We start from the raw sequence: 12580 nt of genomic DNA on the forward strand, positions 1-12580 counted from the left end.
TAGAGGTAGAGCAAGAAACTGTCTTTTTAATACAGACAGAACAAAAAATTGGAAAGCATATGAACATTGCTGGTTTTAGGGCTTTAATGAATGTGATTGACAAATGTTAGTGTAAGAAATTCGAGTGTTCTGGCCTGGCCGGTTCTAGACACTTCTTTCACAAGTCTTGTGTATGGTTCATTGTACTAACCGCCGACGCTGTCACGTAGATCCGGTTAAAAGAGTCCTGATGGAACTTTGTATATATAGCTAGGTTAAAGATCACGACTTTCTTGAATTTGTACTTGTGCCGCCGCTGCAGATCTAAGCTAAACTCGCGCCCATTCTTACATATTTTCTACCACGGAAGTCATTGTTCGGTTGGTGGATAGGAATATAAGATTATGTATTCATGGATCGTTCTGTTTTAAGACTAAAACGACCCTCTCAAGATAACTTCATGAGCGCTACCTTAGCTGTTTATGATAACGAAGCGTTTTCTACGAACAAGCAGATCACAGGTCACTGATCGTTTCACCTCGAGCATTGTTCCTCAAGAATGGAGATTGAGATTCTGTACACTGCTACATGCGCAGTTCTACAGGAACTTCAAGGGACCGGAGCAAATGTTACTGTAGTTCAACGTCTGCGCAACTGGAATGAAGTTGTTGCTTCGAAGTTTTATCGTGACGAAATGACTGAAAGAGAAGCATAGTTGTAATCAACACGGCGCCTCTGCAGCAACAGTGAGTTCGACCCTAAACATAGAAGACGCCGCTTGTGTTTCCATATGCAAACTGTACTCTAACCTGTATTCTAAAATTGTTTCTTGTATTTTCAAGACTATAACTTAAGACACTTAAACGTGTTTGCCGATGTACCTCACGAAAATGGCGGACAACACCGACATATTGGTTGGCGCTGACAATACTTCTCACAACGTACTGACTCAAAACTGTCGACTGGAGTGGCCAGAAGCCGTATGCATATTCGCAAATGTCTGTGGATTGACGAGCACTGCGATATGGTTCGTCGTGCTCTTTCCACAAATCGTGAAAAACTGGCGCCGGAAATCGGTGGTTGGTCTCAGCATTCTGTGGGCGACGGCCAACTTCACCGCCTCCCTGATCAACCTGTTTTTCGTGTTGCGCATCGGGCAGCTGCCGCTCTACGTCAAAATCTCGGCGGTGTACATGCCAGTGTTGGAACTCTCTTTACTGGTTCAGTTTTGGATATACGGAACACAGTACAACAGTAAACTGAAGTGGGCATATCTGATGGCGTGTCTGCTGTTGTGGGCGGTTATCATCATTGTGCAGTTGCTGACAGATGTATACATGGAGTTTCAGTGGTGCGCCATTGTGTTGTGGTCGGTGGAAACGTTCCCCCAGGTAGGTCACCTGAAAACAAATGTGGTGTTAAGTTTTCCAAACAAAACCAAACAAACTAGGTGTCAGAACTGAGAGAACAATGAGATTCTGGCAACAATTAGTAGTTTTTATGTTACAACGTCGTGCATTGTCTTATTCATTGACATTGCTTTCGTTGCTTTGATAGCCGAACGCAATGTGTAATAGAGTACAGTCATCACCATTGCTGTATCCGCCGTATGCAAGGGAGCAATTCGATTTATGGCCTGGGGGATTTGGATAAATTACATTCGAAACTCCGAAATTCCGGATTAACCATCCCCCCCCCCACTGAGCCAACCATGATGAATTTGAGTAACTCCCCTCTCTAACACAGAAATTCTGACTGAACCCCCTCCCCGCCCGCTAACTTGGAAAAGTTAATACTTGCATTTATATAATTTACAGATACAGCAACAGTTCACAAAGACCTTTCACATCCTGTTTTACAATGCTAGACTATCATCAGTTGCCTCGTAAAAGGTGAACACAACAAAAGGAAATTAAAGGTCACAACACAATATAGATGTGAAAGCTCACCCTATAACCATTACCTAACCATATAGTATTGTTTAATTTGGATGGGTATCCTTAAATATCAAAATGGTTATTGAACTTAAGTCAATTAAAATATGTATTTCTGTGATAACAAAAGGGTGAGTTCAAAACGGTTCACAATGTGAAGCAAATTTCCAGTGTCTACACTGCTTTTTCTTACATTTTGAGGGTATCAACAACAAAAATCAAGATACATGATGGAATTTACATATACCGTATTTTTTGTCATGTAGTTTTACGTAGTTTATATTTATTGTGCTGTTATAGTATTTATTTGCTTTATATTTCACATTTATTAAACTAAAACATACCGTTTCAAATAATCATTTATATGCATAGAATACATTTTATTTATTTACGGTATCAAAACTTCGTTACTGCAATTTTATGTTTATCAAGAAATTGCCAAAAGCTGTGTCAAGGAGCTTTATAAGGACAGAAAATAAACAAGACAAAGAAAACAAAAGTTTAATGCAGGGAATGAATTCTCATTTGGTTTAAGATACAAGGAATCTCTATCACTCAGGTACTTTTTACTATGAACAAATTACTTTCTTCCAATAAGAGAAGATTTTGCTATCGATTCAGTCCACTGTTTTGTATGATTTGTAGATTTAGCTTTCTTTTCACATTCTCCCAAATAATCAGTGCCCTATAGAATAGAGTATATTTCTCATATTTTCTCATGAGATGTTTCTCATGCTTAAGCAGATATTCCAGTTTTTTCAGAAAACACTGAAAAATTACTCATTTAATAATGATAGTCGATGTACTTGATATACATGTATATATAAAATTGTACCATGTTTTCATGAAATTGTAGCATTTTAATCTTTTCTATTATTTTTGTATCATTTCATAAATGCACAAAATGCTTCAGCACATTTCCCAAGAAACGGACTAGCCCTCTTTCTTCTTCTCCACATTTTGAGCAACCCCCTTGTAGCTTTCAAGCTTTTGACAGCTAACGACAGCTGTATAAGGACTGATGATGGACTGTCCTTATCGTAATGATACGCCTAATGTCCGCCCTCACCGGTCATAACGTTACAATTATTTGTCTGACCTGTTCGTTCTCACTGACGTCAACATCATCATGGCGCTCATCACCGATCATCACGTTTCAACGTCTCGAGCGCGTAACATTGACTGCAATCTATTCAGTTTGGACAAAATACATCCGTTTCGCGCCTTTCTTTTAAACTTGAAGCTTAGCATTCCAAAGCGTTCTTACATTTGATTTAAGATTTCATCACGTCATGGATGCCCGGCGGTGGCAGTCCCCTGGTTGGTGGGTACCCATGCTTGTTACCCAAGTTTGAAAAGTACCTCCTTTCCTAGAATATTTCCGAGAAAAACACCCCCTATTTGGGCAAATCTGGGAGAAATTAGCTGTAAAAAACATACCCTTATTTTCGAAATCTAGGAGGTTAGTATATTGACTTCCGGGGTTGACCCTGGAGGTTGACTTTGTATACATGTAGGCCTACATACATCACAAATGTTTGTCCTCACCTGATTTTAGTCACATTCATACACAATCATCTACAGTGAGACTAGACCAGATTTAGTGTCCTAGGGAGATTATGAAAAAAATACCCCTAACCTCGGAGGTTACCCTGAAAAAGTACCCCTTTTTCTCGATTTCACGGACCTAGAATCTCCGAGATGACTGAAGAAAAACACCCCTTTTCCGTGAATTTGGTAACGCGCATGGGTACCCACTAGCCCTGCGTACAGGTCTGTGTGTTCCCGGCGTTATACGGCATGTGGTGGAGGCCCGTAGAACGCCGGGAACACACAGACCTGTACGCAGGGCTAGGGTACCCACCAACTTGGGGACTGCCAACAGCGGGCATGGATGCCAATGAAGGTCATCTTTCGCTATTTTGCACCTGTAATGTCCGAAAGTCTTCTACAATATTACGACAAACTTTCATTTTCTGCATGTTCATTATAGAAAAGGACGTCATTTTGATTTCGCTATCTAGTCTTTCACTATATCTTGACAACGTTGGTCCCTCCATGTCAATAAAATAATATTTGTCCCAAATACATCACAGGTAGTTTTGAACATGCAGAGGATGTCAACCAGCGGCCAGTCTACTCAATCGGTCGCCCTTGCTCTGTTCGGCAAAACAACGGACTTCCTTTCCACCTATCTGTTGATTTTGCCGCTGCAATACGTCATCATGACGTACTACTCCAGCACCATGGCCTACATCAACGGTGTACAAGTTCTGTGGTACTGGGGAAGCCGCCATTTGGTCACTCCTTTGCCGCCAGAGGGCGCGCACAAAGGGGAAACAAGACGTGAGGGGAACGATTCACAAGACAAGAAATATGAGTACTTCACAGACGACGAGGTGGGTACTTTATAGTTTTGGCGAAAAACAGAATTTGACGATCAGATTATTCGTAATACCATTGTAATAATAATAATAATATTTTATTGCTTGCTTGTAAATATAGGATTTACATCACATTTGTGGCAATAAAAGTGTGATACAAAAATAAGTTAAAATTTTCTTCAATAAAGATAAAGTATTACAGTATAATAATAGTAGCTAATAATAAATATAACTAGGTATTTCTTTGTTTGTATAAAGTAAAAATATAATCTGCAAGTTGTTCATTAAAAGAGAACTCTTGTTTTGTTAGTAGAGAAATAAGCTGATTTTCAGTATTGTCGTTTGGGAAATTGATTTTACTGAAAAAGTTCTTTCTTTGGACTTTGTATTTCTGACAGACTAATAAAAAGTGTTTTCATCTTCAATACTGTTGGTGTTACACTGATTGCAGTATCTTTCAGTAATTGGGGTTTTTGGAACAGTGTGTCTTCCTTTTTCAATTGCTAGATCATGATTGCTAATGCGAAGTTTGGTGAGTAATTTTCTTTTCTCACCTTGTAACTGTGTTAAGTAGGGTTCTAATCTAAAATTATGCTTTATTTTGGCATACATTCTTAGTTTACTATTTTCATCAGTGATCAATTTTTTCCAAAAGACCTCATAATTGTTTGTTAAATTTGTTTTCATTAATCCAGTTATAACTTTGTGGTGTTTAAGTGATGGAGCTTTATCAAGGAGAAAGTCCATTCCATTGTCTTTAATTAAAGCACTTAAACAGTTAAACCAGGATCTATTGTTAGTGTTGTTTACCATTTGCTCCAGAAAAGCTTCTTTAGCGAGATTATAATGTGGCAGTTGTACGATATGAAGCCAGTGTTTAACAATATTAAGTTTGATCTCAAGTAGAAGTGGGAATTGTCCTAGTTCACCCCTCACAGCGGCATTACAAGCTTGTCTATTACACTGTAAAATGTTCTTACAAAATTTGAGGTGAGTTTTTTCAATTGCTGATTTATCCCACTTCTTGTAATCCATGAAATCTTGTCCCCAAATCTCTGAGCCATACAGTAAAACAGGTTTAATGAAAACATTGAATAGATGTAGGGAAAATTTTATCTTTTTGTTGTGCAATAAAACCCTTTTTAAACTATGGTGGATTTTGCTGCTTTATCAGCCAAATTGTAATTGTGTCACTAAAACTGCCATTTGATTTAATTGTCAGTCCTAAGTATGTATAGCTCTTAACAGATTTGATGCATGTACTACCATAGTTAAATAAGTGTTTATCTATCAAAGGAGATTTACTAAAATTAATTGCTTGGGTTTTCTGTAAATTAACATCAAGTTTCCAATTGGAGCAAAATGTGTGTAGTGTATTTAACTCCCTCTGCAACCTTCTTTTGAAGTAGAGATTAAGACAAGGTCATCAGCGTAAAATAATGAGTTAACTGGGGTATTATTCAACACTGGTGGTTGAGTATCTACTTTGTCTAGATTTGTTTTCAAGTCATTGACATATAAATTGAACAGACTAGGACTTAAAACACAGCCCTGTTTTACTCCTTTTTCAACTTTCAGGCTGGGCGAGATAAAATTATTTGTTTTGATGTGTATTTTTGTGTTGGTGTACATGTGTTTTATAAGTCTGTATAATTTGCCATTAATGTTATTTTTGAGAAGTTTATGAAAAAGACCAACTCTCCATACCGAGTCGAAAGCCTTAGCAAAGTCAACAAAACAAACATAAATGTTCTGCTTATTGTTAATATATTTATGTATTATTGTCTTCAGGGTAAATATTGATCTATTGTGCGATGGTTTTTGCGAAATCCAGCTTGATTATTATGTATAATATGATTGTCATCTAAAAAACTATTTAGCCTTTCATTTAGAATGTAAGAGAAAACTTTTCCTACACAACTTCCAACAGAAATGCCCCTATAATTTTTTGGGTCATATTTATCTCCCTTTTTAAATAAGTGTGTCATAATGCTTGTATTCCAGATGTCTGGAAAGTTGGATGTGTCTAGAACTGCATTAAATAATTTAGCTAAGGTTTACAGAGAAAGGAGGAACCATGTTTTAACAACTCTATACAAAACCCATCAATCCCTGCTGCTTTTTTACTTTTAAATTTCTAATTGCTGATAACACTTCATTAGTTGTTATTGACTTATCCAGCTGCTGATTAGCCTGATTCTTAGTTTCTTCAGATGTTAAACTATCAATAATTTGCTGTTGGAAATCATTATACCTGTCATTTTCAATTGAGCAAGAATTTTTGTAAAATTCCATCCATGTTGCTGCTGAGACACAATCTCCAGTATTATTATCTTTATCATTATTTTTTAAGTACTTGATCAATTTCCACATATCATGTGAATTGTTAGCATGTAGACTGTTTAGTTTGTCTAAGTTGCTTTGCCAGAATTGCAATTTCTTATTTTTAACAAGTTTTTTTAAACTTCTTTTTCTTTGTATAATAGATAATTTTTAACTGACTGTCATATGGAGCTTTGTTTAATAGTTTTGCTGTTGCTATTAGGTCCCTTTTTGCTGCATCACATTTTTTGTCAAACCATTTTGATTTCTTTCTCTTTAAATTTTTCTTTCTCTGCTTTTGTCTATTGAAAATTCCACTGCAGGCTTTATCTAAGATGTCATTAAAATGCTTAGTGGCTGAGTTAATGTCAGATTTGTTATTACCAATATTAGTATTCAAAAATTCTGAAAATCTTTTTGTAGCTCATCTGACGCTAATCTATCCGTGTAATTGAAACAGATAACTTATCCCATTTCCATTTTTGGGGCATTTGTAACAAATTCACAGTATCTTTAACACTACTTGGATTAAAATTTGTTAGTTTGAGAAGAGTTGAAATTTGACAGTGATCTGAGAAAATTGTGAAATTGTGTATTTTAAAATACTCAAAGTTATCGATGATGTCTGTTGTTGCAAGACCATAATCTACTACACTGTTTCCATTCCAGTGGTAACATGTAAATTTTCCACAAATATCTCCTGGTAGTCTGCCATTCATAATTCTTGTATTGCTGGTTTTACATAAATCTATGAGGTTTCTACCATACTTATTTTCAATCTTATCCATATTGCAGCGATTAAGATGTGTATCAACAGAATATCCTGGTGGAACTGGTATATGATTTGAGAAATCATTGTCAATAAAATCTGGCAGTAATCCTACTCTGGCGTTAAAATCCCCTAAAATCATGACAGATCCAGAACAGCTATATTTTGTGATCAACTGTTCTAAACGTTCGAAAAATGATTCAGACTTATGTTTGGAATTTTCTGGTGCGTTGTAAACAAAGCAAATAAATATATCCTGTTGTAATCTGAAAAATGCTTTTGAAAGTTTGCACCACACCATATCTTCCGCATCTGAATGAACCATTTTTACACCATTCTTTATAGTATTTTTTACCAAAAGTGAAAGACCACCCTCTGTTTTTTCTTTATAGTCATAGTATCCAGAAATGTGAAAAGTATGTTTCAATTGCTCTGTGAGCCAAGTTTCTCCAATACCAATAATGTCATGTTGAGTAATATTATTTATAAAGTCACTGTCTTGAAACTTTCTCTCTTGGTAACCCTGTATGTTCCAGTAGGATATTGACAGTGAACTTTGTATATTGCTGTTTTTCTGAAATGTAAAGTTACTCATATCTATTGATTGGTATCATTTGCCTATGGCTTTGAGGTGTATCAACATATTGTGGCAAAATGGGGTGATTTCTAGACCAATGAAAACCTTGTGTTGCGTCCCCGTATTGCTGTACCACCGGATTAACAGGATGTTGAAAATGTTGTCTTCTCCTGAAAAGGTTTCGGTTCACACCAAGGTTTGGAGCGAGCATATCCTTAATATTCCTTACTAACAAAGCTGTACCCTGGTCATTTTAATAATTTGCAAATGTCATGGTAGGAGTTCAAACGAAACTGGTATCAACAGTCTGTGCTGCATGGTCCAGACTTTCAATTTCTCAGTGGGATTTTTTGCTCACGTGTTGACACACGTGGGCATATGTCGCAGCGTTGTCTGTCTGTCTGTCTGTCTGTGTGTCTGTCTGTCTGTCTGTGTACTCAATATCTCAAAAACGGCTCATCAGATCAGAATCAAATCTGGTACATAGATTCAGTTTGCAAATGGCAAGAACTGATTAGTTTTTTGGTGGGTGTGGCGTGCTTACTTTTTGCTCATTTGCATAATTAATGATTTTAGAAAAAACTGATATATATTGACAACGACTGCACACAATTTGATGAGATTCGCTACAAATGTTTATCACACCAAGATATATCAGCTTTGAAAGATATTAAGGGGTTACTTGAAAGATAATTACTAATTTGCATGTTTAATGAAATTTCCTAATTAGGAGTATATATCTGGATTTACTTGATCAAAATTGACAAAACTTGGTATGCATATAGAATATACTATGATTTAACGTTATTGAAAGTCATTAAGCATTTTACTTCATCCAAATTTATTTGCATATTCAATGACCTTTTGAAATTAAGGCTATATATTTGAAGTTACATGACCAAAATTGATGAAACTTGCTTTGTACATTAAAGATACTATGATAGAATATGATTAAATGTCATTAAGCATTTTTACATCAGCCAATTCCTAATTTGCATATTTTATGAACTTTCCTAATTAGGGGTATTTATCTGAATTGACGAGACCAAAGTTGATGAAACTGGCTATGTACATTAAAGATACTATAATAGAACATTGTTGAAAGTCATTAAGCATTTGAAGTTTAGCCAATTCCTTATTTGCATATTTAATGAACTTTCATAATCAGGGATATTTATCTGTATTGACAAGATCAAAGTTGACGAAACTTGCTAAGATACTATGATACGACATTATTGAAAGTCATTAAGCATTTTTACTTCATCCAGCTCCTAATTTGCATATTTAATGAATTTTTGAATTAGGGATATATATTTGAATTTACATGACCAAAATTGATGAAACTTGCTATGTACATTAGAGATACTATTATGTAGGCTAACTTTATTGAAAGGCATTAAGCATTTTTGCTTCAACCAATTCCTAATTTGTGTATTTAATGAACTTTCCTAATTAGGGATATATACTTGGATTTATTTGATCAAAATTGGCATAACATGCTATGTACATTGATGATGACACCAGGTTATATCAATATTGGAAGTCATTTCGCATTTAAGTTTTCATGTCAGCTAATTTATAGTTTGCATATCTAATGAGCTTTCAAAGTTTGGAATATATAGTTTGAAGGACTTGACCAAAGGCAATTACACTTGCTATATAAAGTGGTGATACAATGACAGCAGTCAAAGAATAATATTTTTTTCAGCTAATTACATGTTTCAATACTTAATGACCTATAGACTTCAATCTGTGGTGAATTATGTTCATTATGTTGATCATAATACTTTCAATTAAGTTGCAAACATGTGGCAAAGGTTCAAATTTACACCGTGAGCATTTACAGTTCATATCTGGTTACAATTGGTGCTTCATTTAGGCTAAAATTGAAGGCCAAAGTGTCAACAATATTTCCAAGGTTTTTAATTGGGGAATATGCGGCACGCATTAATTTGGCTGCTTTATCCTGCAAATGTGAAATGTCAAAGCGAAAATGTAGAATATATAATTTCGCCTGCACGCTCTAATATGGCTAGCTTTATCGTGCAAGTGAAATCTCTTAGCACAGATGTAGCATATAATTTCGCCGTCATTCCAGATTACGAGTAAACATCAACCTTTCGCTACTGTGTATGATCACGATAATCAGTTCAATTCAGTCTGTGACTCTCAAAACAATTACAACGTGGGAAGCTTTGCAGTAAATCTTAAACATTCCCACGCCGATTATAGTGGCCTGGTAGGGCCAAATTTTAAGAAATGTGTTTCATGTAACAGGCCTCCTAAAATCTGGGTATATAGGTCGAAGGAATGTTTTTTCATGTTTTATTTTTGTTAGCCGAGACCCATAAAATTCGAGTAAATTCTCCTTATTTTTTGAAAATGCGAAAACTCGTCTAGGGTGGGCTCTGGAGTAGGTCTGGCTACCAGAAACACACAAACTTGATTTTCACTGGGTCCAAGACTCACTTATTAGCGCATCATGGACAGTAGTTTTTAAGACCGCACTTAAGAATTAAATGCGTTTTTGGTTTACTGTGTAGCATTATTTTGAATCTCGTAGAGCATGCAAATTTTTTTACTGAAAATCGAAAATTTAGTATCCTAAGTAGGTTGGGGACAAGGAATAGCGGTCTTTATGAATTTTAAATATTGTTTAATTTTCTATTTTGTTGCTCTAAAACCTGTTATTAGAGCATAGTTTAGTGTTTCCGGGAGTAAAGCCAAAGCAAACACTTCAAAGTTTCGGTTTCGAGGAGCGAATTGAAAACAGTAAGTCCACCGAATGTATGCTTATCAGCACAAAACAACCTTCCGAAACAAGCGAAAAATTGATCGAAAATATGATTTTTCACTGTCTGCTTTCGCAGTCTACTTACAAGACGTCAAGTCGTAGTTGCGTTGTTGTATTTTATATGCTTTATTTCGCGTCATCCTATAGTCATACATTTTGATCTAATAAAACCATATTTACTTTCTTGCTAACAGGCTGACCCGATTTCCGACTTCGCTTCCGGTGACAACGAACCACTTGAAACCGAAAACAACCACGCCGACGGAGTGTCGACGTCACAAAGGTTAAAGGTTGCCAAGCCCGTCTGTTCTACCGTCCTCCGATTTTCATTGATTGCAATTCTGATACTGATCCTTACAGGGTATGTTGTTGGACTGACGTGGAATACAGACTCATTTCTCTCCCTCCTTGCGCCGGGGAGCGTCTTTGTCGCCATGGCAACGTCCTACTTATATCGAAAGAAGAAAATGGGCTACTAAAACATATACAGATATTATATATGTATATATATATAATATATATATATATATATATATATATATATATATATATATATATATATATATATATATATATATATAATATATATATAATATATATATATTATATATATATATATATATATATATATTCGGCATATGCCAACAGCACAGAATTATCAAAATATGCTGTCACTTGAAATATCAGGACAAATAATTTAATATATCATGGTCAATCCTATCGAAAGCAAGTAGTTACTCAAATGTGTCAAAGAAATGCAACCTTTGTCTTACAGAGAAGCTATTCATAATCAATGCAGATAAGTCTAAGCCTTTTAAACAAGCGTTCCGAGTTGGTCTCCTTCGACTCGAAAACAAATTTTACTTGTCAAATTTCAATCCAACCCACCACACCAAATGGTTTGACCCAACCTGATACTTATATGTAAGCACCTGAAGCAAATTTCATACAATAAAATCTACCTATCTGACGATCGCGTGTATGCGTGAAACTCGAGTAATAGGTACCAAACATACTTGATGTGTTCTCATATATATATATATATATATATATATATATATATATATATATATATATATATATATATATATATATATATATATTATATATATATATATATTTATTTATTTATTTATTTAAATCAGGCTCAAGGCCCATAAAATAAGAAGAAAAATGGTATTAGAAAGTACAATTGTTCACATTCAAAACGACAAAAAAAAACTAGCTAGTATAAAATATTTCTCCAATGCCTGCAATATATATATATTATTCGGATAGTTTTCAATCGGATTCGAACTATATATATATATATATATATATATATATATATATATATATATATATATATATATATATATATATATACACAAATGTATACAATGTGCCCTCCGGGTGTGTATGTATATATAATATATTATATATATATATATTTCTACAAAATGTATACAATGTGCCCTCCCGGTGTGTATGTATATATATATATATATATATATATATATATATATTATATATATATATATATATATATGTGTGTGTGTGTGTGTGTGTGTGTGTGTGTGTGTGTGTGTGTGTGTGTGTGTGTGTGTACATATATGTCTATATATGAGTCTGATGTAGCAGCGTAAAACGATTATAATATTTCCATATATACGGCTTGCATCATGAAACGACAATACTAGTATCAAATTTCATCTTTTAAGTGTGATGTTTACGTTGTAAAGACGAGATTTTTAGCAGGCTAGTATAAGACAAGGACAATTTGAAGAAAACAAGTTAATGTGTTCCACTATTCACATCAAAGGTTTGGTAAGTTTTGTTGTC

The 12580-nt window shown here is 34.9% G+C and overlaps 1 protein-coding gene across 2 annotated transcripts in view; it reads left to right on the forward strand.

The window, feature by feature from the left end:
- Positions 1-479: 479 nt before the first annotated feature.
- The window catches only part of LOC139136876 (uncharacterized), a 32141-nt gene continuing 20040 nt past the window's right edge, over positions 480-12580 (forward strand). Inside the window, exons 1-3 of one of the 2 annotated variants that reach the window (XM_070704714.1) lie at positions 483-1370; positions 4010-4312; positions 10954-11247. In XM_070704714.1, coding sequence (XP_070560815.1) covers positions 855-1370; positions 4010-4312; positions 10954-11238 — 1104 coding nt within the window. In that variant the 5' untranslated portion in view covers positions 483-854 and the 3' untranslated portion in view covers positions 11239-11247. Of the gene's footprint in view, positions 1371-4009; positions 4313-10953; positions 11248-12580 lie in introns of those variants that run through there. The other variant, XM_070704713.1, reaches the window with a different exon arrangement.

Source organism: Ptychodera flava, chromosome 7 (assembly GCF_041260155.1).
Source record: "Ptychodera flava strain L36383 chromosome 7, AS_Pfla_20210202, whole genome shotgun sequence".
Lineage (NCBI taxonomy): Eukaryota > Metazoa > Hemichordata > Enteropneusta > Ptychoderidae > Ptychodera > Ptychodera flava.